This window comes from Anabrus simplex, chromosome 2 (assembly GCF_040414725.1).
Source record: "Anabrus simplex isolate iqAnaSimp1 chromosome 2, ASM4041472v1, whole genome shotgun sequence".
Classification (NCBI taxonomy): Eukaryota; Metazoa; Arthropoda; class Insecta; order Orthoptera; family Tettigoniidae; genus Anabrus; species Anabrus simplex.
Genome location: NC_090266.1, coordinates 859,242,064 through 859,267,664, shown reverse-complemented (window position 1 = coordinate 859,267,664; position 25,601 = coordinate 859,242,064). Strand labels below are relative to the sequence as shown.

Sequence of the window (25,601 nt, the reverse complement as noted above, 5' to 3'; positions counted from 1 at the left end):
TACATAAAACTTATTTCTGCATCTGTTGACATTTTCTGGCAAGGATTTAGCCATTTTATTACCTACCGGTGCTAACGGCCTCTTACAATTTTTCAATAGATGCTTCTGCCTTACTTACTACGAATTTCATCAACGGCCTTGAAAAGATTGTATTCATGACAATCAAGTTTATGCTTGTGTACACGCCCTCATGTCGTTGGCTTTTTATTACTACCACTTTGATTTTCCAATATTTTATATGAACTGTTTTAATTCGAATTTTAATAGAAGTTTTAGTCTCTGACAAGATTATAGTTTAATCATAAGACAGTTTTCCATTAGCATCTTTTTATTTTATCATTTTTCACAATTTTATTGTTCTGAATTTTAAGAACAGACTAAACTTTTAACTTCCACTTTTTATTTTAGTTGTATTTTTGATGATTGTATTTAACGTCCACTTTTAATTTAGTTGTATTTTTGATTATTGTATTTAGGCTGAAGATGCCCTTAATTGAGGGCGAAACATGTCCCATGTAACTAAGAATTTAATTATGTAACAACTATACGTGATAATATAAGTATCGAATAGGTGGAATAAATTAAAACACCTTTATCATTGTTGAACTGTTAAATTTTCAATACGGACCTAAAATGAGGTTTATAACATGTAACTGATAGGTCTTCCGGCGACGATGGGACAGGAAAGGGTTAGGAGTGGGAAGGAAGCGACCGTGGCCTTAATTAATTATTTATTTATTTATTTATTTATTTATTTATTTATTTATTTATTTATTTATTTATTTATTTATTTATTTATTTATTTATTTATTTATTTATTTATACATACATACATACATACATACATACATACATTCATTTGTAACAGGGTATATCCCCAGTTGCAATGGATGGTACAAAATACATTCAGTATATAAATGGTACCTATATATACAAAAAAAATATATAACAATAAAAAATACCAAGACTGCCATGACTAAATTAAGAATAATTTAAACATATTTTCAATAAAACCTACAAACTATAAAATATCAAAATTAAAGGAGAAAGAAAAAACAAATTAGCAGAAAAAAAGGAAAATAATCATAAGAATAGTAAATACGCAAACACATACATTGGCAAAAATAATAGGGGCATTACATACATCATATTTCAGTGCTGAATTAATTTCCTCCAATATATTATTCATTTTGATGTAAATATTGTTTTAACATTTTTGAAAATAAAGGAAGTGATAAAGCCAAATCTATTTGTCTGATATCTCAAGATATTCTGTTATATACTGTTATATATGAATTCACATTTAATTTCAAAGTATCAGTCGAGACTCGCATCGTTCTCTATTGGTCTGGGAGTTAGTATTTCAACATGCTGCCAGTCCACTCTACTTGCCGCCTGAGGCATCAACATCTTATTTATGCTTACTTAATTGTATAGGAGTGGAAGATGGGTGGCTTCAGGATATCTTACTCATAAACTGGAAGTAACTCGTATGAAAATAGTAAAGGACATGTGCTGTTATCAACAGATGGAAGGACATGAGGGTATTCAGCTGGAAAATGTAGAACCTAAATTCAGAATGAATAAATTGGGTGGAACTGTGTGTATGAACTGGCCATCGTGGTGTAGTCGTGTGAAGCGAAGCATGAAGGATAGTTTACCTTGAAGAATATGGATATATGTATTGGCGTGAACAAACAAGTGTCAAATGTGATGTCACATATTGAGAGATCGGAACAAGATAGTAACACATTGTAAACATCTGACCAGCCATTGTGTTTGCCCTATTGTGTGTTACTTTCTTGTTCCTATCTCTCTATAAATGACTTGATTTGGAGAGTATGGATTTTTCCATGAAGGGTAAGAGGGACTGAGGGAATCCTAGGAGACAATGTTCAGACATGTTTTCAAGGTTTGATTCTTAGAAATGGAAGATGCTATAGTGCTAGTTGCAGATAAAGGATTACACTTCATTCACAGAGACTTGTTTGCATATATGGGGAAAGCATGTGAAAATTTAACACTTCCACGAACCTGCTGCGCAGGCGTAGCAGGGGGAGAGGTGATACTCCCACGTGGCGCGTCCCAAGTGGCGGATAGGGGGGTCCTAACCGGCTTGCCGGCGGACTTGAGGGAAATAAAATACCTCTCGCGGACCAAACACACTACCCCCTGCGGGTGGGGGACGCACGTGTAGAATACACCCGCGGTATTTCTGCCTGTCGTAAGAGGCGACTGCAAGGGGCGACCAAGGGATGATTGAATTAGAACCATGAAACTACTCTTGATTCGTACCATCATGCAGGGAACGCCATGGGTTGCATGTACTTGCGAGTAGTATCACTAACTTGGTACGAAATAGGTTTGTGATTAGTTGCAGTAAAAAGCCTGGCCTGGTGGATCCAAGTACCCGTGCGTTGTACCCATGTGGGCAACACCGCGGGGCTGGGCGTAGCCTGTGAGTTGTACCACTATATGAGCGACACCGTGGGTCTGTGTTGCCTGTGATTAGTACTCACTATGTGAGGAACACCACGGGGCCCTTGGGACCGGCACCCATGACTAGTACACCTAGGTGAAGAAACTCATCGGTTTGCGTTGGCTGTAAGTGGCGCCATTGTGTGTGAAACACCATAGGTTTGCGTTACCTGTACAAAGTACAATACTTGTGAGTAGTACCATCTTGTGTGGAACACCGTGAGTCTTCGCTACTTTTGATTAGTACCCCAAAATGACAAATACCATGGTTCTACTTTACTCGCGACATGTACCATTCTGTGGGGCCTTAGTCGTGGATTTTGCACCCCTATTTACATCAAGCATCATTGTGCTTTATAAGTGGTCCCTTGGTCAGTAATACTACTATTCACGATCTTTTTTCGTGTCTGATCCACTGGTTTTTTTTTTTTTTTTTTTGTAGGGTTCATGTCCATCCATTCATTCTTCATGACATTTTTTATTTCATTTTGGTCAGTGGATGAATCTGAATTTTTTGTTATTTCATTTCGTACCATTAAGGGCCGATGACCTTGATGTTAGGCCCTTTTAAACAACAATCATCATCATCATCATCATCATCATCATCATCAATTTAACACTTCTATCCCCAGGATGTGTTTCTGGTGTGTTCCAAATGGAATGCACACATACTGTGGCATTGCATGACTGCACCTCAATGCATTTGCCTCATTTAGAATGGAAACTCTGTCCAAATTGGCTCTTAACTGAACACATTATCAAAATAAAAGTAATTGTAAAAATTTTAACGGGAATTTTCCATCCCCATTTATATTAACCGATACCTTAAAATCTTCTGTCTCTTACCTCTGTCATCTCAGCCACTTGCTCCCAATTGATTCCATTAGTTCTTAGGTCCAAGGAGATTCTTAACAGTATAGTAAACGAGTTTCTCCCTTTTACCATGTGCTTGGCTGCCTGATATGTAACAGCACCTTCTGGATTGGTGAAGAAAGCAACAGGAAACATCCTCACTCCTCATTTCCCTAGTATGCCTCTTCAGCGACTCGTGGGCCATCTACGACAGCTGATGGTGGAGTTGTTGGTTTCAGCCAGCCTTCAGGCTGGGGACTCAACATACATAACATTTTTCATGGTTGAGGAAAACAAATTTAATTAAAAAGAATCAAGTTTGCTGTTGAAATACTAGTGTGTTGATGTTCTGGTTTGTTAATAGAAAAAGCATTGCTGTCATAGTCACACTGGTCACATATGATATCCAGTTCCAAAGAATGCAGCCATTGACCAAGGCCTGAGTGAGTTTCATTTCGGAAAGAGTTTGTGTTGTATTGCTGAAATACTAAATACGTACGTTGGCTGTTACTCCTCTCTACTTCTCTGTTTTCCAAGTTCAGAGAAATTCTTTGCTAAAATGAAAAAATAAATAAAATATCTGGTTCAAGAGTTTTACAAAATAAATGCCAGACTCAATAGCTCAGATGGTAGTATGCTAGCATTCTATGATCAGGTTGCTAGGTTCAATCCTTGATAAGCCTGATGGTATTTAAAGGCTCTAGGATATTCTAGCCTTGTGTCAGTAGATTTATCTACACCTAAAGAAACTCCTGTGGGATAAGATTTTTGCACCTTGGAGTCTCTGAAAACCATAAAACTAGGAAGTGGATCTAAACCAATAACATTATTATTTTATAAACTTAAAAAAAATTGGTTCAAATACTGTATAATCTCGAGGACTACCCGTGCTGTTTTAAAAAGAAATATTGCTTCCAAAATTGGGTGCAGGTCTTACTTAAAACTTTGGGAAATTTATCTTTCCGAATGCCCGTAAATCGGGAATCACCGCCGGCGCTGCTTGGCAACAATGCTCTCTCCGCTCTCAGTATATGCTACTTCCGCGCTTGGCGCCAGTCTCACGCATGTTCTCGGAGTATCAACATGAATTCCACAAAGCGTTTGTGATCTTTTACTGTGAGTGAGAAACTGAAAGTAGTTCCGGAATCCGAAATTATTGGAAATCGTGCCGCCGGTAGGAAATACGATATTGACGAGTCGTGTATTTGCGATTAAAGAAAGAAGAAAAATGTGCTACTAACATGTAGTGGTGATCGTAGAGCTTTTCGCAGACTGAGTGTACAGTTTCCAGAAATTGAAAAAAAACTTTATAAATATGTGACAGAAAGGTGGGAATTGGGATATGGTGTGTCAACCGAAATGTGTCAGCTAAAGGCATTAGAGATCGCAAAGGAACTTTCAACGGAAGGTTTAAGGCAAGCTGAGGATGGGTTTGTAATTTTTGTAAAAGAAATGGGTTGAGCGTATGAAGGCGTACCTCAATTTTTCAGCGTCTTCCTGGTGTCTACGATGAGAAGTTGTCGTTTCAGCGTCACACAATTCGGTTGCGGAAGGAAAATGCATATTTGCTTTCCCAAATTGGCAGTGCATATCAGACGCCAGTCTACTTTGAAATGCCAGTGGACAGGACTGTGAATGTTAAGGGTGCGAAAAGTGTTACTATTAGAACAGATGGTAATGAAAAAAAAACGGTGTACAGTAATGTTATGTATTCTTGCCGACGGAACCAAATTGCCACCGTACATTGTTCTCAAGCGAAAGACTCTTCCTAAAAATCTAGCCGCTGGTGTTATCGTCAGATCTCAGAACTCAGGCCAGATGGACAGTTCACTTGTGGAAGACTGGGTAAAGTGTGTCTGGCAACGTCGCCCTGGTGCATTATTGGGACAAAAGAGCTTGCTTGTTCTCGACAGTTACCGCGGCCACACAACAGACGCTGTGAAGAAACATATCAAGGATGGGAAAACCGACCTAGCAGTCATTCCATGCGAGATGACGTCTATGCTACAGCCGCTGGATGTCTGCGTGAACCATCCATTTAAAGCAGCCTTGAAACAGCTCTATACAGAATGAATGGCAGCTGATAATCACACACTGACGCCAACTGGTCGCATTCAGCACCCGGAAGTTCAGCTGCTGTGTTCGTGGATTTTGACGGCATGGAATCTTATCCCTGGAGACCTCATACAAAAGAGCTTCAGGAAATGTAGCATTTCTAATGATATGGATGTCAGCGATGACGACATTGTGTGGGAAGGTGATGGTGATGAAAGTTCTGAAGTTGGTACTGATGATGATGAATGAACTCGTTGGATATTTTTCTGGAAATGTTTGTTTACTTTTATTTGTATTTTCTAATCATTTGATGTGTGTTAGAAAAGATTGTAAATCATTTTGACTTCGCTCTTTTTTAAATTTTGTTCTTTCAAAATAAGGGTGCGGGTCTTATTCGGTGGCGGGTGGTATTCGAGATTATATGGTGTTCTGTTCTTGGAATTTAAGTTATATAGAAAGTGATGCATGCTCTCCCTGCTTCCTCTGAACCTGTTTTTTTTTTTCTTTTCATTTCAGGCCAATATTGTTACTGAAGAAGTTGTGATTCCTCCAAAGTTTTACAATTCTCTCATTGGTACAGGTGGCAAATTGATCCATGCCATATCAGATGATTGTGGTGGAGTGACAATAAAGTTTCCAACTGCAGAGAGCAATAGTGACAAGGTAAGAGTTTTTAAAACGATTACATTAGTGTTTTATCTTGATTTTAAAATTACACTGGCGGAAAAAAAAAAATCCAGACACAAAGAAGGGGTTGTGCTAGATTAACTGAAAGATGACATTGATTCAGATTTCCCATAGTTCGCATTAGCGTGGTGCTAGACGCAGCCCCATGATGTTGCATATCAGTTTTGCTTTAAATACGGTCTGTACTGTGCGAGAGCGTTAGTTACCTGTAAGATTGGTCTGAGTAATTGCAAAGTGGGTCAAGAATGCCTTTACGATGACGAGACCAGTGGCGACAGCTCACTGGGGTTGAACGAGGCCGTACAGTAGGGCTACATGAAGGTGGATTTTCCTTCCGCGCTATTGCAAAACGACTTGGCAGAAATGTTTCCACTGTGCATGCTTGCTGGCAGCAGTGGTCACAAGAGGGTACGCTCGCAAGAATACCGGGCTCCGGACATCCCAGTGGCACCACCGAGAGCGAGTGTGGCACCACAGTGACACAGTGAACTGTTCGAAATCAGTTACTTGAAGGACAGCTCTGAGCCAGACGCCCTGCAGTGTGCATTCCACTTACTGCAAACCACCGCCGCCAGCGATGTCAGTGGTGTCAAGCGAGAGCTTATTGGAGATGGAGTGGTGGTCCGTTGTGTTTTCCGTTGAAAGCCGGTTCTGCCTTCATGCCAGTGATGGCCGTATGTTGGTTAGGAGGAGGCCAGGTGAGCGCCTGCATTACACTTGTCTGCGGCGTCGACACACTGGACCTACACCGGGAGTTCTGGTCTCGAAGCAATTTTCTATGACAGCAGGAGCACTCACCCTGACTGCAGATGTATACATCCATGTGGTGATTCGACCTGTTGTGCTGCCATTCATGAATAGCATTCCTGGGGCTGTTTTCCAACAGGATAATGCATGCCCCCATGCCGCTGTTGTAACCCAACATGCTCTACAGAATGTCGACATGTTGCCTTGGCCTGCTCAATCTCCCGATCTGTCCCCAGTCCAGCACGTATGGGACATTGGATGACAACTCCAGCGCCATCCGCAACCAGCATTAACCATCCCTGTATTGACCGACCAAGTGCAACAGGCATGGAACTCCATCCCACAAGCTGACATCTGGCACCTGTACGACACAATGCATGCACGTTTGCATGCCTGCATTCAACAGCCAGGCGATTACACTAGTTATTAAGGGACCAGCATGGCACTTTTGCATTGGCTTTTCTCGCGCGGGTGTTAACCTGTAGTCTTGTATCTTTAACCAATTAAATATGTTACCTCGACAAATATATTGCCAGAATTTCCATATTCTATATTCCTTATTTCATGGTGTTTGGATATTTTCTTCAGCCTGTGTATTATGAGTAAATTTAAAATCATGAATTAATTATATTGGCAATTATGGAATAAAAGTAAATGTGGAGAAAAGAAAGAGTGTGATATTGTCAAGAGGGGGTACTATAAAAACTGCGATGCAAGACCTTGAAAGGGTGGAAAGCTTCAAGTACTTGGGAAGTGAAGTGCTGCAAGATTGGATGTGGAGATGGTAAAACAAGGGAAATGCATTTTACCAGTGTGTGAGGAACTTGATCTACAAAAACAGACTACCAAGAAATGTAAAGTGATTGGGTATCAGATGTATTACTGTCCCATATGCAGCAGAGACCTGGAAATTAACAGTGATTAAAAACAGCTGAGTAAAATCCTGGCCAGTGAGAATTTTTAAGAAATATGCCTGGAAGACAGGAAAGGACAGGGTAAAAATTAAGGATGTCATGAAGGAAAGGTTTCGTACTGAATGGGGGGAAATAAACTGATATTGTTTGGAGATATTAAGAGGATGGAAGGGGGAAGGGTACTGAAGCAGATGATGGGGGCTAAGATTGAAGGAAGGACAACAAGAGGTAGACTCATAATAAGGTGGATGGACTTGATCAAGAACAGAATAATAAGATGGAACCTGGATCGGAAAACATTCGAGGAGCAGCAGTGCTGGTTGGATGGGGTAAGGTGGAAAGGTGCCATTAACATCCTGGCCCGATTGGAACTGGAGAGAAAATGGATGATGATGATGATGATGATGATGATGATGATGATTTAATATTTTAATTTCTTGTCAATTTTTCTATGGATCAGCTTCTTGTTACATGAATTATAATTTTACGAATTTGTTGACCCTATCCATGGGTTTTATCCATTCGTTAACAGTTTACCTTCTAAATTGTGAGATTATCAGTATCTGGATATTACCGAATTTACCCATGTAATTTTCTCTTACTTAACTCCCATACATGCTCTAAACATTAAATAATCCAACCAATAAAGATGGCATTGCTGGTGATTATTGTTTTAAGAGGAAGTTCATCTGAGCAACCATCCAACACTTAATCCAGAGGGGAAAAATGAAAGGGGTCCAACACTTTGAAAAATGAAGGTACCAGCCAAAGAAAGACAACAGTCATTAAAGGCATAAAGTGAAGGACTACCTGGGGTTCGCAAACCTTATACAGTTGGGGTCGGAAAGGAACAAGAGTTGACCAAGGGAGATTGGATAGGATAAATGAAACTGAGGAGTCTGGCACAAGTGGAAGAATGTCAGGACTCATCAAAGGGCCCTGTGGTCACCATCCTACACTCCCAATTTAAGAGTCCCTGTGGTCCCTTTTAGTCACCTCTTACAACAGACAGGGGATATTGGAGATGTTATTCTCCTGCCCCAACCCACAGGGGATCCAACCAATAAAGGCAACAGAAGTAATGTTTGAAATGGAAATTTGTGGGAAAATAAAAAATTTGCATTATTTTCTCACAATGTTAATGTTAATTTTTCAGTCATTGATGTGTTTCCTATTTTTCTTTTTGCAAAATGTGCTGTCTTTAAAGCATAGGGCTATGCCTAGACAGACTTTTTGAACATAACATTCATCCATTGAACAGTGCAAGAAATATCCATATAGTGATGTATAATATGATGTGGCTAGATGCCATGGAAGTTATAGTGCCATAATTCCAGTAAAGGATGCAACATTTAGTGGCAACTTGGACTACATGTACGTTTAGTACGAGCGAGTGGCTGTGCAGTTTGGGTCATGTAGCTATCAGCTGGCGATAGTGGATTCAAACCCCACTGTCGGCAGCCCTGAAGATGGTTTTCCATGGTTTCTCATTTTCACACCAGGCAAAGGCCATGGCCGTATCCTTCCCACTTTTTGCCCCGTCTTTCTATCTCATTGCCATAAGACCTATCTGTGGCCGTGCAACGTAAAGCAGATTGTGTAAAAATATTTCAAAATGTTTAATAACTTTTAATGGGAGATTGGGCTTACACGTTTGTTTAGTAACGTATTGTACAAGCAAGACCATCTCCGTTATTGCAGATGATCTTAATATGAGTGGCCAGATCAGCTGCCGATTATTGAATGTATTGATTATTTTCTCTGTTGTTTCTGTTCACAATGTCATCTGACAACCAATAACAATCAATCACTTTTCATGTAATGCTCAGTTCTGTTATGACTTAATAAATACACTTAATTTCTGGCGTTTTTTGAAACTTGCGTGATTTATTACATAGAAAACTGCGTTGTTTAACATATGGCCTAAAATGTTATGTTCATTTTGTATTTTAAAAAAATCTTAAGTAATGCCTGTCTAGCTGTAGCCCTATTGTTGCAACAGCTGATAATCATTTTGTATGTAGCAACTGAGAAGTTCAAGCCTCAGCACTGCAGTAGTGATACCTATTGGCAAGGTACGCATTGTGCTGGTTTATGCATGAATAGTTAATATCCTTGCAGAAACCACGCCAGTGACACTCGCTTTTTCTTTTAACGTGTACTGGTCTCCGTGCTAATTTTTACATACATCAGTGAATAATGGTTACTGGTTAGGTAAGAAAAATGGGAGTTACAATGCACACTTTAAATTAACAGTGATTGTGGTCTCTGAAAATAACAGCATTTATGCTGCAGCATGCGAGTGTTATGTAGAACCATTGCATGTATGCTACTGGTATGAACAAAAAGAACTGTTACAGTGTGCCAAGAAGACAGCTTTATCTTTTCCGGGGACAGAGATCAGGCCGGTATCCAGAAATTGAAAAAGAACTGTTAAATGTTACAAGTGATGACTACAGTATTCAGTTTCACATGGAACGCTGTAGATAAGGCGCTGGAGATCGCAGAGAAAAGCAATGTAGCAATTTCACTGTGTACCTTCCGAGTTAAAACTTATAGAAGCTGTGAATACTCTTGAATTGGAAGATGAGTACTCAGATATCGGTGATTGGATAGTGATTATAGTCCTAGCGACAGTGATGACAGTGATAGTGCTGAGCCTCAACTACCAGCTCCACAAACCAGGAAAATAATTTGTTCCGAACCTGATTTATTTCAGTGGCGCGTGGGTAAAATGTTTAGTCCTGTAATACACAGTTTTGATTATGGTTCATTGGGTATATCACCTGGTGTGATTCATGATGAACCAGCAGCTTTAGATGTATTTCAGTGCTTCTTTTCCAAGAAATTATGGAGCATATAGCAGTTGCGTACCTGCCAATTTTCCCAATTTAGGCAACAGTTTTTCCTGCCTCCCGATTATTCTATTATTCCTCCCGGATTTAGCTTTTTTTTTTTTTCTTCTGTGAACTTCAAACATTTGCTTTCAAATCCCGCCATTTCAGCTTTGTACGCCAGTGGCTGGGAGTCCTTCGCTCATTGGCCGCTTTCAAATGAAATATCAACGTTTGTTAATACAAGAAATGCACGTGAATGTGCGATGTTTATTGAAACCTGAATATCGCGACGCGTACTGTATATCGATTGTCAATCTCTCGTTCTCGCATGCTATGTTGTGTCACCGCTGTCTCAGTCCTATATACTGCCTGCTCTATGATATGCGGTTAACATGCTGCTAAGCGTGAACTCTTAGTGTCACAAACCTCTGCTACGGGCACCAGCTAACACACCCAGTTTATCTTTGTACCCACGTTGTTGTGTTCCCGTGCGTTTGCACCGAGTATTTATGGGTGTGTGTGTCTCTGGTTGTAAAATGAATTGTTGTGTTCCTCTCTGTGTATCATAGCTAGGAATCCAAATTCTTCAGGTGTGAGGTTTCGTAAAGTCCCCCCAAGCAAATAACTTTGGGGAAATTGGCTTAATGCTATATCAAGGCAAGGATCATGCAAGCGTAGTCAATGGATTCCATCCGATTATTCTCGTGTTTGTAGCCTGAATTTTAGAGATGGAGATGAAAGATGAAACTAAAAAATAGATATATTGAAGCCAGAGTGTGTGCCTAGTCGGTTTTCGAATTATACCCATTACCTTCAAACCAGGAAAATTGCTCCATGAAAGACCAGACAGCGACAAGATATTTCTTTGGAACAAATATATGATGAAACAAACTCTTCAACCACACGAAATACATTGGATAACGAGTACAAAATTCATGTAACCAACGATGTGTCAATCCAAGTCAGTATTCCAATGATTAGTAATGACAGTAGTCATCAGAAAATCATACATTAGAGATTCCGATCGGGAATTCTGAGACTGCGATAACAGCTAGTGACAAACCATAATGAACTTAAAAGACTACAGAGGAAAATCGAAGATCGTCTGAAAAAAGTCCTACAGCTTAGGCGGATGATGTCCTTAGCTGACCTGCACTTTCTATGTACTTTAGGATCAAGATTAAGAGAAAGAAATGTTTTACTTCCTGGGATAAATTCATGTTGTTACAGAAATTGGGAGGAAGAATTCCGGCAGTTTTTTGTTCACGAAGATGAACTTGTGTTTTGCTGTGATATCCCTGGCTTGATTTGTCGTCTTGGGGACTATTTACCAAGCAAAAGACTGGCGTCTATTTATTGATACTAGTAAAAGAAGTCTCAAAGGTGTTCTTCTGCACAATGGATATAAACTTGCTTCAGTCCCAGTCACCCATTCAACATCTCTTTGTGAAAACTATCAATTTATCTACGGTGTTGCAGAAACTGAGCTACAGTGAACACAGATGGTTACTGTGCTGTGATTTGAAAGTGTGCGTTATCATACAGTATTAGGGCAGCAAGGAGGATATACTAAGTTCCCACGTTTCCTGTGTGAGTGGGACTCTAGGGACAGGGATTGTCACTGGTTAGTGTCAGAGTGGCCCAAGAGGAAATAGTTTGTGTCTGGAGAAAAAACATTGTAAATCATCCATTAATTGATCCTCAAATTGTGTTATTACTCCCTTCAGATATTAAATTGGGAGTTATGAAGCAGTATGTGAAGAGTTTGGATAGAGGCAGTCCCTGCTTTCGATACCTCTGTCAGAAATTTCTAGGACTGTCGGATGCCAAAATTAAGGAAGGTGTTTTTGATGGCCCCCAAATTTGGAAGCTTATGAAGGATCCGACATTCAGTATGATGCAATATCAGATTCACATGCTTCCTCTATCTCAGAGTTATGTTCTCAAATAAATAGACACTTCAAATCCTATATCAAATTACCTGGGAGATAAGAATAACAAGTCCGACCACGTGCGTGTTGCAGAACTAGTTGTACAAAAACATCAATCAAGAAACCATGAGATTGATAACTAGTTCAAATAATCTGTAACTGACATGTTATAAGAAGAATACAACGTTTATACAATCACCAGAATGAATCAAGATGATATTCAATACAGTTCTGAAGGTTAATTTACTCACCAACGTAGCCTGTGGAAGAAAAATAGGTTACTCAATTCCCTCCATATCGTCATCACTCTTTGAGTCGTTCACATTTATCACTATCCGTTCAGTGGCATCGCCTACTATTTGGTCTATATCCCACATTCGGTTTTCTTCCATCTCGATGACATGTTTTACACACATTTCCCAACATTTAGGGGCCACTATTCTCCGGACCACCATTTGAACAGACTAAAGCAGAAGTGAGTTGGACCAGGGGATGGTGCGGGCGACAGGGGCAGCGCCTACGGTGTTGTCACATGGTAGGTGAGGGGGCAAGGGGCGCACTACTCAGCGGGAGTTTTGCCAATGGTGCCGTCAATGCAGAGCTGTCATACTTACTTACTCAGTGGATGTCTTGAACCATGGAGTTAATAAATAATACACTAGAGGTAGCAGCAGCGCCACCGTCTACGAGAGAATCATTATAGCTAGTGGAGCATGTTGAAATCTCAGCTGTTTGGCCAATGGCTCGCTTCGCCGTCCTCATCAATGTAAATAGGGGACTTTTAAAACTGTGCGGATATTGATATGGTTTAAAATTCTTACATGTAAACATTCTCAGAGACTACAGTATACTTGCGACGTTTCTCTCCAGTAGAAACAAAGCCCCTAAAGAAGAAATACAGGGCAAATGCTTGATAAGAGAGGATGGTGTTCAACTGCAGTTAAGTAAACAAAATCAATTTACTTTTCATGTTAAGTCTTGTAACAACATACTTTTAGAATGGGGATATGTATATTTCACTATATTTTGTGTAAATCTAATAAATGTACAGGACTACGGCATAATTCTGCTCAATGACCGAAAACATTCTCTCTCGTACGAAGCGAATAAGTGAGTTTTTAGGCTTAAAAGCGTTGGCGATATTTGGAGCAAAGTAGACGAAATATTGTCATCGCCGGTCAAGACGCTGGCTTTCCGAGCCCAAATTGGCAGGTTTGATCCTAGCTCAGTCCAGTGATATTTGGTGCTCAAATATGTCTGCCTCATATAGGAAATTTGCCTTTACGTAAACAAACCCCTGTGGGACAAAATTTCGGCACCTCGGCGTCTCCGAAAACCATAGAAGAAATTAGTAAGACGTAAAGCCAGTATTATTATTATTATTATTATTATTATTATTATTATTATTATTATTATTATCCTCATCATCATTATCATCACTGTTTTCTAAACGTGCTTACAAGTGGAAATATAACACTCGTTTGTGGTTTGTCATTTATGGAGTTTTTTATTTAGCTTTTCGTAAAATGTTTGATTTGCTTCAAGATTTTAAGTTGTAAAATGACTTCCTGTAATGGAAAGTGAGGGTGGTAAATGATATGATCGAAGAGAACTGAAAAAATCTTAACAATAATATTTTGTTTGTTTATAATTTGCTTTACGTCGCACTGACACAGATAGGTCTTATGGAGATGATGCGATAGGAAAGGGCTAGGAGTGGGAAGGAGGCAGCCGTGGCCTTAATTGAGGTACAGCCCGAGCATTTGCCTGGTGTAATAATGGGCAACCATGGAAAAGCATCCTCAGGGCTACCGACAGTGGAGTTCGAATGCAAGTTCACAGCTACGCGACCCAAAACCCACAACCACACGCTCGGTATCATGCACATCAGTGGCATTAAAAGAAAGGAAAAGAAATACATCAGGTTAATCCCTAAACACTGAGTAATCATGGCCATAAGGAGCCAATTATACCTGTCAGTATAATCAGCACTGTAAGAAATATGTTGAGAAATCAACATTACTTTCTGATTATAATGAAGAGTAACAGTGTATCAACCTACTGGTTACGAACCAAAATTGTTGTTGTTAACCTACTTCTGACATTGGGATCATGCATGTATGATCTGCCAACACGATGTATACATAGGCCTATATTCGTATACTTTTTCACTGGATTTTCTGGATATTCGTTTCCAAAGACATTAGTCAAATTAGCCAAAATAAGCATGTAAATAGGCACTTATGTGTAAAATAGGCAACAAAATAGGCATGAAAAAAAATACTTATAATTTAATAACAAACTCGGTTACTGTAAAAGGAATTTACAACAAGCAACTTTTCAATGTTTTCCGGTAACAATCTTGTTCTCCTGTCGGGCAGAATTTTTTGTAGTGAGAGAAAGATCTCTAAACATCACAGAAAGTGATTGGACAATACTTCCATGAAGACACTTCATCTAGTTTTAGTTCAACTGCTTCATCTACCTCACCTCGTAGCACCCTGGCTACTTTTACCGTTGTTTTCCATCATGGATTTTGCTACAGGATTTTATGGAACTTTTTGCTGACAGCGGCTACCTTCCCCGAGGTTCAGTCAAAACTTCTGACTTCTTCCACAACCCTAAATGAGTTCACCAGGGGAAAGACACCCTTCCCCAACTCAGTGATTGCTCCTGGCAGCTTGTTGAAGTTTGAAGATGCTCCAGTTTATGCAGGGGGAGATTAGCTCCCACCATTGCAGTGCACAGGTCTATAGAAAATTGTTGTTGGTCGCTGTTCACAATGGACTTGCAGAAAAGCGATGACACAGCTTTCTGTACTCTTGTCATAAGCATTTCTGTATTTCTATGTTGATATATCTTTTCACATTTGATCTGAAAAATAATAAAAATGACTTAAATTACAATGTTCCTACATCTTAAATTTCTACAGCTGGGCTAATTGGCAATAATGCTTAGTATAAACATGCATCTGTTTCATAAAAAAGATGACTATTAGAGGCGATGTTTCTAGAAGTACAAAACTTTAAAGTAGGAAGAAGAGAATTCGTAACTTACATGGAAATATGTCCTCAAAAATGTGTTCCGTTAAAATCTGGCAGTTTCCTGTCGAGTTCACCGGGTAAAAAAATAATAAAAATGACGTGAAATGATACATGAGTAGAGTAGAGGAGAGATGCTTCCTATATGCTTGCCAGGGACTCGCCAAGCTGCCCTTAGGAGTATTCTTAGTTATATAGAATTAAAACAGAGGCACTATAAATCTCAGATTTGTGAACATTTTATATGTTGCTATTTGCTGGCCTTGGTCAGCTGGGTCAGCTGTCATGAAGACTATTTGCTAGTGCCTGCAATAGATCCTGCATCGTGTGCCCACAAGGCTGCCACCCTCATTGAAAATTAGAAAACAGCGTGGTTTGAAATAGTCGTGGCATGCACCCATAACCTTACCTTTTGTTGCAATTTAGCAAGGCTCTAGATGGCATGCTAGAGCTTACGCACCCCAGACTCTCTTCGCTTGCCCCTCCCCCCCACAGCACAATGGTTACTAACTGGACCTCACCAGTCCAGACCAACGGTCTTTTCACTGGTCTGGTCTTGTAATGATTGTCTTTGCAGCCTTGTAAAACACGCTGTGACATCATCCAAGCCGTGCCATCTTGTATGTCTAGCCTGTGTGACATCGTCCTAGCTGCACCACATTGGATCTTCAACTTATGTTTCGCGAAGACTTGGCGGAAGTGCAATAGAGTTCACTAAACCGGGCGAGTTGGCCATGCGGTTAGAGGCGCACGGCTGTGAGCTTGCATCCGGGAGATAGTGGGTTCGAATCCCACTGTTGGAAGCCCTGAAGATGGTTTTCCATGGTTTCCCATTTTCACACCAGGCAAATGTTGGGGCTGTACCTTAATTAAGGCCACGTCCACTTGCTTCCAACTCCTAGGCCTTTCCTATCCCATCGTCGCCATAAGATCTATCTGTGTTGGTGCGACGTAAAGCCACTAGCAAAAAAAAAAAAGTTACACTAGAGCCTACACATAGCGCTGGTGAAAGTTACTCACAATGTTTAAAAATGACATTTCAGTTGTAGTTCACTTCTGTGGTGTAGTAGTTAGCGTGATTAGCTATTACCCACGGAGGCCCAGGTTCGATTCCTGGCTCTGCCACGAAACTTGAAAATAGGCACGAGGGCTAGAACTGGGTCCACTCAGCCTTGCAAGGTCAACTGAGTAGAGTTGGGTTCGATTCCCACCTCAGCCATCCTCGAAGTGGTTTTCCGTGGTTTCCCACTTCTCCAGGAAAATGCCGGGATGGTACCTAACTTAAGGACGCGGCCACTTCCTTCCCTCTTCTTTGCTTGTCCCTTCCAATCTTCCCATGCCTTCACAAGGCCCCTGTTCAGCATAGAAGGTGAGGCTGTCGGGGCATGGTACTAGTCCTCCTCCCTAGTTGTATCCCCCAACCCAAAGTCTCACGCTCCAGGACACTGCCCTGGTACAGATGGGATCCTTCGCTGAGTCTGAGGTAAAAATCTACCCTGGAGGGTTAACCGATTAGGAAAGAAAGAAGGAAAATATTTCAGTTATAAATCTCTATTTTCACAGGAAATGAATCAGAGTTCAAAATACTGATTTTTAATTTTCATCCACTCTGTGACAAGAGACCACCGGCGTTCTAACTCCTCGTTCAGTAATTAATGATTATTTACATTTTAGCAATATAAATTATTGAAAGTTGACGACTAATACAGCATTGCAACAAAACAACTTTCCACAATACGTAAATTAATAGGCCTATAAATGCTACAATTAAATGCAATTGTAGTTCATTCACAAAAAAAGATAAAAGGAACAAACAAACTTACCTCCTTAGAGCAAGCTTGGCAGAAGACTACCCTCCCATCCGTAGTGAAATTGGGATCCCTTGTGATCCACCACTTCAGCCAGTAGGACTTCGACGATTTTTCTTTGCAATTACAATTATCTTGACGTCATGCCGACACAGATAGGTCTTATGGTGATGATGGGATGGGAAAGGCCTAGGAGTGGGGAAGGAAGCAACCGTGGCCTTAATTAAGGTACAGCCCCAGCATTTGCCTGGTGTGAAAATCACAACACGGTTCGATGATAAAGCGTATGCATACAACAGTTTACATTGAGAAGGAGGTGTAAGGGATATGGGTTGTGCAACGTAGTTCAACGTTGATTGGATCTTGCATATGTCTTAGAATGATGGAGGGGTTGTAGACTTCGAGGTCAAATTGTTCCTTGTTTCTCTTGACGGAAATTTCCCACGAACTATTTCTGGTGACTTATGAGAATTCCCATTTTTGTTCGTGGAGTGAATAGATCTTGAGAAATGAGAAGATAATTCTGTCAAGCACATCAGTTACAATATAATGCACTGGAAGAAAATCGGCTTCTTTAAAATAGATTCAAAAGGCATCGAATAGGCAATTATACTCCAAAAAGGCACAAACCCCTGGAATAGGCATTTATAGTCACAATAAAACCAACAAAATTAGCTTAAAGGACACTAAAATGGATTTATATCTCAAAAGTCTACGTTTCTGAACACAGGAATCAAATAGGCAAATTCCTCTCTCTAAATATAATGCCTACTGTGTATGTCAAAAGAATTCGATCGCTATGCTTTAAGTGTGAAATTGTAGTTAGTACATTAAAAATGTAATTCAGTAAATTAATTGTTTAAAAATGTAAGCCATTAAAAGACTGTATGGATTATAACACGCATACGTTAATGCATTAATTAGTTTAAATGCACTCGAGGTACAATCCGTGAGCTGTGCTGGAGTACAACTTTGAATCGCGTGCCGGTTCATTTGGCAACCACGGCGAGTGTGACGAGGCAGTGACGTTACTTCTGCTTTAATCTGTTCAAAAGGTGGACCAGAGAATAATTCCACCCCTTCCAGCAACAGTTTTCTTACTTCCGCAAGGGTGGAAGTTTTGTTGTTCCTACCCACATGGCCCCTAACTTGGCTCCAAACACTTGCAATTGGATTTAAAGAACAATGGTACAGAGGTAACGTTAAAACTTGCTCTCCCGATTGCAATGCGATATCATAATCTTCATCGCTTTGCTCTTCCAGTGAGCCGGGTAGGGTGTTTGCGATATCATCTACTCGATATGCACTACACGAGTCCTTAATATGCTATGGGATGACATTAAGAAGTAGCGGCTACTAACCTTGTCACATTTTCGAGAGTACTACCAGGATTCGCGTCACCAAACTTTTTTAAAACGTTGAGAACACACTGTTTTTTTCCACTTCTCAATTCTTTTCCCTTCTTATGCTTTATGTGAGAAGGGTTGGCCGGGCTCACCTGTCTTCTCTCCACATGGAACTTGAACAAAGGTTATGAAAAGGAACTAGGCAAAATTTAATGTTCGCCTGTGTATCAAAAACATGTCCTTTTGAGATGTATTCTTGGTCGGGCCTGCCCCCTGATGATTAATTAAAGGGCTGCGGTATTTTAACCGTGCAAAGATAGCATAATCATTAATCTTTTAATTGAAGGCTGGAATGAATGGTTTGACGAAACATTAACTGTCTAACATAAATTAAAACAGTTAACTAAATCCTAAACACGAAGACAAAGACTGACTACCAACTTAATTAATAATGATATATTTCTAAATATCAGCACGAAAGAAACTCGTAATAATATGCAAAGTCACTAGCTTGCCAATAACCCCCGAAACACAGTAGTAAACAGAAAGCACATGGGTTGTATGTTAGCTAAATGACCGCTACTGAATACTGCCATGCCTGTTCCGCTGTTGACACATCGCCCCTCTCAAAAGGCACTTTAATGCACGAGTATCAATTATAAATTGAAACTAACAGCTTTTTAAAAGTGAAAAGTGAAGATTAACGGATTTAGACGCCATACATAACTTTAATGTGGAAATAACATTACGTAACACATGTAAAGTATTTTTAATGCCTTACCAAAAGGTAGACAGTACCACTGCATTCACCACGTGTTTTTGGTGTCTACTTTATCTCCCAGGTTATTTGATATAAAATATAGACGATCACATCGTACAGAAATATCTCCACAATGTTGGTAATGGACACAAATATTAAGTATTCTTGTTCATGAGTTAGTACTGAGGATGACCGTATTCACACTATGGAAAGCACTGGAAATGTTCTAAAAAGTTTGATGTCACTTTAATTCTGGAGAGAAAGATAATCACTCAAGTTTGTCTTGTGGTTGGTCACGGGTAAGTGAGGCACTCCCAATTGGAATTATTGCAGTTATTTTTATTCATTTCTCTTGTGGTGGTATATTTTATCTATTAATTTTTTCTCATACTATTGGGTAGGGTTTAGGACTATCATCTTCTTCTTCTTCTTCTTCTTCTTCTTCTTCTTCTCCTCCTTCTTCTTCCTGATATGTTTCTGCATATGCAGGTCGTTCAGGCTATAGAGTATTTACCGGCATTAGAGGGCAGGAAGATAGATATTACATACTTTACTTACAGATTACATGACAAGGATGTGTGCAGTAGCTTTTCTTGAAGATATTGAACTAATTATTACATACACATTAGATCATATTTGGCTGGGCCGAAGACCTTCGATGTTAGGCCCCTTTAAACAACAAGCATCATCAGATCATATTTGAACATTATTACCTGTCTTGCAACAGTAGACCTTCCCCAATCATGCATTCTGGGCACAGTAAAAGTTTCTCTGAGTATTTACAGCAAACATAAGCAAAACCTGTGTCATGAAACTACAAGTAAAAGTGTTTACAGCAAAATAAAGCAAAACTAGTGTCATGAAACTTCCAAATCAATGAATAAAATGTCTGATTGAAGTGAAGGTCCGTCCAGTCCAGACCACTCTCGCTATTTTAGAAGTGAAGCTTCCATGGTGTGTAGAGTTATTTAGTTTGTTCGGGTTGAACTGTGTTGTTGTTTTCTGTTCTACATTCTGTACAGTTCGCTACGTTTCAAATACATCGCAGTATTCTTTGTCAGGACGACAGAAATACACCTATGATATAGATGTTGATTCCCATAGGGAATCTGAAATATTTGTTCCGAATGAGTAAATTTATAATACCAATATAAATGGTCCGTATTTGGACATTATAAATTTTCCAGCCAACTCACTCCAGGTTGCCAGCGTTTCGCCCTCGTGTGCTAGGCTGGGCTCATCAGTTGGTACCTAGCACACCTACCAAGACGCTGGCTAGTGCATATCATGGAGGCCACTGCATAGGCTAATTGTTGCCCAGCCTAGCACACAAGGGCGAAATGCTGGCGACCTGGAGTGAATTGGCTGGAAAATTTATAATGTCCAATAACGGACCATTTATATTGGTATTAGAAATACCCCTACCCGATCCAAGGTAATCAGTCTCCCAGGCAGCAATCAAACTACAAGAGTAGTTGCTGACCTTGGACTCTCTCTGGCTGACATAAGCCCCCTTGCACTCTCATGAGAATTCTGGAACGTTATGTGTCTCAGCCAGGTTGTGGGAATTGCCCATGCTGTTACGTAACTTGAGGTTCATCCTGCGTGTTTATGTTGTGGTCTGCATCTCTTAATCTATGTATGATATGCATCCAAGAATTGCTGATTTTATATCCTTCTAAATTCATATTGTTCAGTGTTCCCGTGACATTGCTTACATATCGGAACCATATGCTCACCACACATAGGTCTCGCACAGTCTACACACCTTGATGTTATCTTTCTGTTCTTTTTAGGACAGAAATAGCACTTGACTCTATCCTTTGTAGTACTTTCCTCAAGCACTGCTAAGCTGTGTGATATTTCTTTTCATGTTCAGGTTCTTCCAGCAGTCTCTGAATCGCAGTTGTCTGTGTATTCGTGGTCCCTTAGATGCAGTGTGGAGCCTGGTGAGTTTTAGAGCTGAAATCTTTGGATAAGGTCTACGCCTCATGGTTACGTTTTGGAGTTGATGCCAGCAATATCCATCTTTGTGAAGAACAGTCAGTTGCCACCTGAAACACTCTTGCAACAGTGTACTTCGATTGTAACTTATCCATCACATCCACTCAACCCTTTGACAGGTTATAAAATGTTATTAGTTCTGGCTTCTGTTTTTCACCTGTTCTGTTGTTTATTTCATCTCTGTCATGTATAAATGATATCATCAAACCATTTCTTTACTTCTTTGGAGCACAACATTTTCTTCAAAGGCAAACAAACTGCTGTAAACTTCCCTTTTCCTTGTATTTATGATCACTGATGGAATTTTCCATTTATACTTCCGAATAGTACAAACAACAGTGATATTATTCTTACTCACCAGTTCAACAGAAGTAAATCCTGTTTGTCTGCATAGATCTCCATATTTACAGTGTAAAACATGCGCGCATCAACCGTTGACATTACTTTTAGGTCATATTTTGCTGACTTTCTGGGCATGAACTGCATCAAAAAACAGCGCCAATGGAAGCTCACAAACATTTTGTTGTATAACATTTTGTTACAAATTATGTCGTGGCAATGCTTTACGAACTCCTGAAAATTTTTCCTCATAGCCACAAGGTCATATAGTCTCTTTCTCGCAGCTCTAGTTGCTTTGTCATTGAACTGAAGTGCACGCAGTAACATATAAAAAAGGTTAGACCTCATCACCAAAAGAAAATGTTCAGGAGCTCTCCCATCTGTGGCCCAGAGATCTTGAAAATTCTGATGAGATGATTTCATAACATCCGCTAGGTACAATACTCCAAGAAGAGTTGTTCTACATTTGTCTCTTAACACGTCCCTTGGTTGACCGTAAGTCGTCCTTATTTTCTGTAGCTGCACGTTTGTGAATTTTACAATACACTCTTCAGCATTTTATCTGGGGAAGAACAATTTCCAGCAGTCGTAATGGTATTGGCATCCTTCTCTGCACTTACCCCTGGTGGATTGAGAACAATGTTCCGTTTTTTCCTGCCTGTTTCTTGGGGGAAGATGAATTTTCCAAGTAGTCTTGTTGTCACATCCTATATACAGTGGCCCTGGATTTAAATTAAAAGCAGAGTTGTCTTCTTCCGCTGAATCTCGCACTATCGTGGTTGCTTTCTTGTAGAACTTCGTTATCAGAGTAATCCATCTCGTGACACATATCTCCATGAGATAAATTATCATCAGTATCTGGCAAGGTGATATCATCATCTGATGAATCCTGAAGGCACCTTCGTATATCACTTTCTTGAACCTTCCTAATATTGAACAATAAATCAACTAATTATTCAGTTCTTACCAAATGCAGAGCTTGCTAACAATGTAATAGGTTTGGTCACAGGTGAGCACTGTGCTCACTTGATAGACACAACATTGAATATGTCAGTCTGCAGGTAATTCCTTCACTGTTGATCTGTAACAATGTGTGTTTATTGCTTTGTAACTCTATAAAGGGAAGGTAGGTGTGAATTCAGGTTTCTAGCCTAATAACTGTTGATTCCAAATATATTTGAAATCCAAGGCGAGCACGGCGCTCACCAACCACTGGTTAACAGATACAGTGGAACCTCGATTATCTGTTCCCGGAAACTACGTTTTCCCAGATTATTCGTTCAAATTAAGTGGTCCCACGAGCATCCTTATTAAATCACGTTGCCAAAATCCCGCCATATCTGTTCCTTGAAGAAGCTATTTCCCGGATCAACCGTACAGAAATTTCAGTTCCATTAACACTAAATCCTCGATCAAGCGTTTTCAAGAAACTATATCTCATGAAAGGACGACCACGGCATATTGGTGTCAACGTCCCATCATTGCGATAATTAGAGCAAGTACCGTACACTACTGGTAAAGCGATCATCGGTGAACTTGCATAAGTGACCATCTTAGCATCGTATTCGGGTGGTACTGTTTTAGAGAATCCTTGGAAATCATAAAGCAGAGAGTGGCCACTACAATTGGAAGGAGACAGAGCGCATTTCTCACAGCTCTACTTGAAGATGGAATGAGTTTCGTCAAATGTTCATGTTTGTAAAATGTCTTCTGTCCAGGGTTAGCACTGCATAGTCACTGGGCTTTCAGACAGGAATCAAAACTGCTGCTTTTTCAACACAAATCTAGTATTTTAATTTTATATACGATTATGTTATCGAGATCAGAATTGATTTGCACCTTACATAAAGGCATGGGAGGTCTTGGGATTACCTATTACGGTTTTCGTCTTAATATAAAACTGGGAATTTTACGTTTTTGTGTTAAAATGACATAAAAATCGCAGTTGTTACATGTAAAAAATTTGTATCATTTCCCACTCCTGACTTGTGCAGCAAGCGTGCTTTTCAGCTGAGCTCAAGATCACGAGTAACCGTAATTACTGATGTTTTGAGTATATTTTTTCTCTTTCCAATTTGATTGTGATAAGTGACTGGTGGATATGATTATAATGCATTCGAGAACTTCTGAGAATCTATACTGATATTCGAAACCATATTCTCGAGTTCAACATAATCTTTAAAAGTTGATGCAGGCCTAATTTACATGGCACAAGATTTCCAGAAACTTGCTACGAACAGTATACTGGTGATCAAATTACAATGGAAGATTTTAAAAAGGAAGGAATTTCACCATTGTGTTGGGCGCTTTTGTATCTAATGAGCTTTATTTGATTAGGTTAGGGAATTAAAAACTACTTGCTGTTTGGCTTGGTGTTACTAGATTTTTTGCACAGTTTGGCTAAACAAAGTTGCTGAACTGAAATAAGTTTTTCACAGGAAACTGACGAAGTTTCCCCGGTAAAACTGAATCTAAAGTATAGAGATTTTTAACACGTGTACCGGTAATTAATGTCTAACTTACCTACCTCTCACTCGGAGGGCCCATGATCAATTCCCAGCCAGGTCAGATATTTTTACCTGAATATGAGGGCTGGTTCCAGGTTCACTCAGCCTACATGATTACCTTTACCAGATTTGTGAAGGATGAAGGCGGCGTAATATTAACAAAGCCAGAAGAATAAGAAATAGATGGAGAGAGTATTTTCAGAAGTTGCTTAACATGAGAACTAATGACAGTCATTCAATGGATGACCAGGAAAGGCAATTAGTTGATGAAGAAATGGATAAAGAAATTATAATGAATAAAATTGAAATGGCAGTAAGGAAGAATGGAAAAACTGCTGGAATAGATGCAATTTCGATGGAGATGATAAAGGCAGCTGGAGTTGTAGGCCTGCAATGGACATACCGAGTTCTCAGGATTGTCTGGGAGAATAAGGAGGTCCCTGAGATTTGGCAAAAAGGAATAATCATACCAATTTTCAAGAAAGGTGATATGAAAGTATTGAAGAACTACAGGGATATTACTGTGATATCCCATGTTGCTAAGATAATGGAGAGCATACTGGAAAGTACGATAAGGATGAGGGTTGAAAATCAGATACAGGAAAATTTGTTTGCTTTCAGGAGTGGAAGGTCAATAATAGAGCCCATTTTCATTGTGGGACAACTAATGGAAAAGCAATGACAAGTGTCCCCAAGACTAAAGTTTGGGACAGTCTGGTGCAAAATAGAATTGGACAGGGATTAATAAAAATGATCATGGCAATGTAGAAGGAATGTTGTAGTTGTGTGCAAACACAAGTTGGCAGGACAAGTTGGTTCAAAATCACTAGTGGACTGAGACAGGGAAGTGTTCTATCGCCAATCCTGTTTACAATAGTAATGGATGACATCATGAGAACAGCAAAAGCAACATATGGAGGAAGAGAAATGAAGATCATGTTATATGCAGATGATATTGTGATTAGGGGAGAAGAGGACATGAAGGTTCAAGAACAGTTGGATGTGGTGAATGGGAAGATCAAGGAATGTGGATTGAAAATAAGTGTAGAAAAGAGTATAACTCTTGTTATAACTAGAGGCAAGAAAGAAGGGAAAGGTCAGATTAGACTTGCAGACAAGCCCCTGGAAGTAGTGGAGACTTTCAAATACCTGGGGAGTGAATTAATGGAGAATGCTTGACTGGATGGAAATTAGTAAGAGGATTTAAGCTGGAAGCTGTTTCTGTCATAGTGTAAGGAACATGTTATGGGACAAAGATGTGCCAATAGAAGCAAAGGAAACTACGTACAAGATGT

General features: G+C 39.8%; 1 protein-coding gene across 3 annotated transcripts in view; it reads left to right on the top strand.

Annotated features, from left to right (window-relative positions):
* Dp1 (satellite-binding protein 1 Dp1) overlaps positions 1 to 25,601 on the top strand; it is a 344,304-nt gene that overhangs the window by 193,277 nt on the left and 125,426 nt on the right. For all 3 annotated transcript variants that reach the window (XM_068226305.1, XM_067141586.2, XM_068226304.1), the window contains exon 12: positions 5,902 to 6,048. In XM_068226305.1, the coding sequence (XP_068082406.1) occupies positions 5,902 to 6,048 (147 nt within the window). The remainder of the gene's footprint in view (positions 1 to 5,901; positions 6,049 to 25,601) is intronic.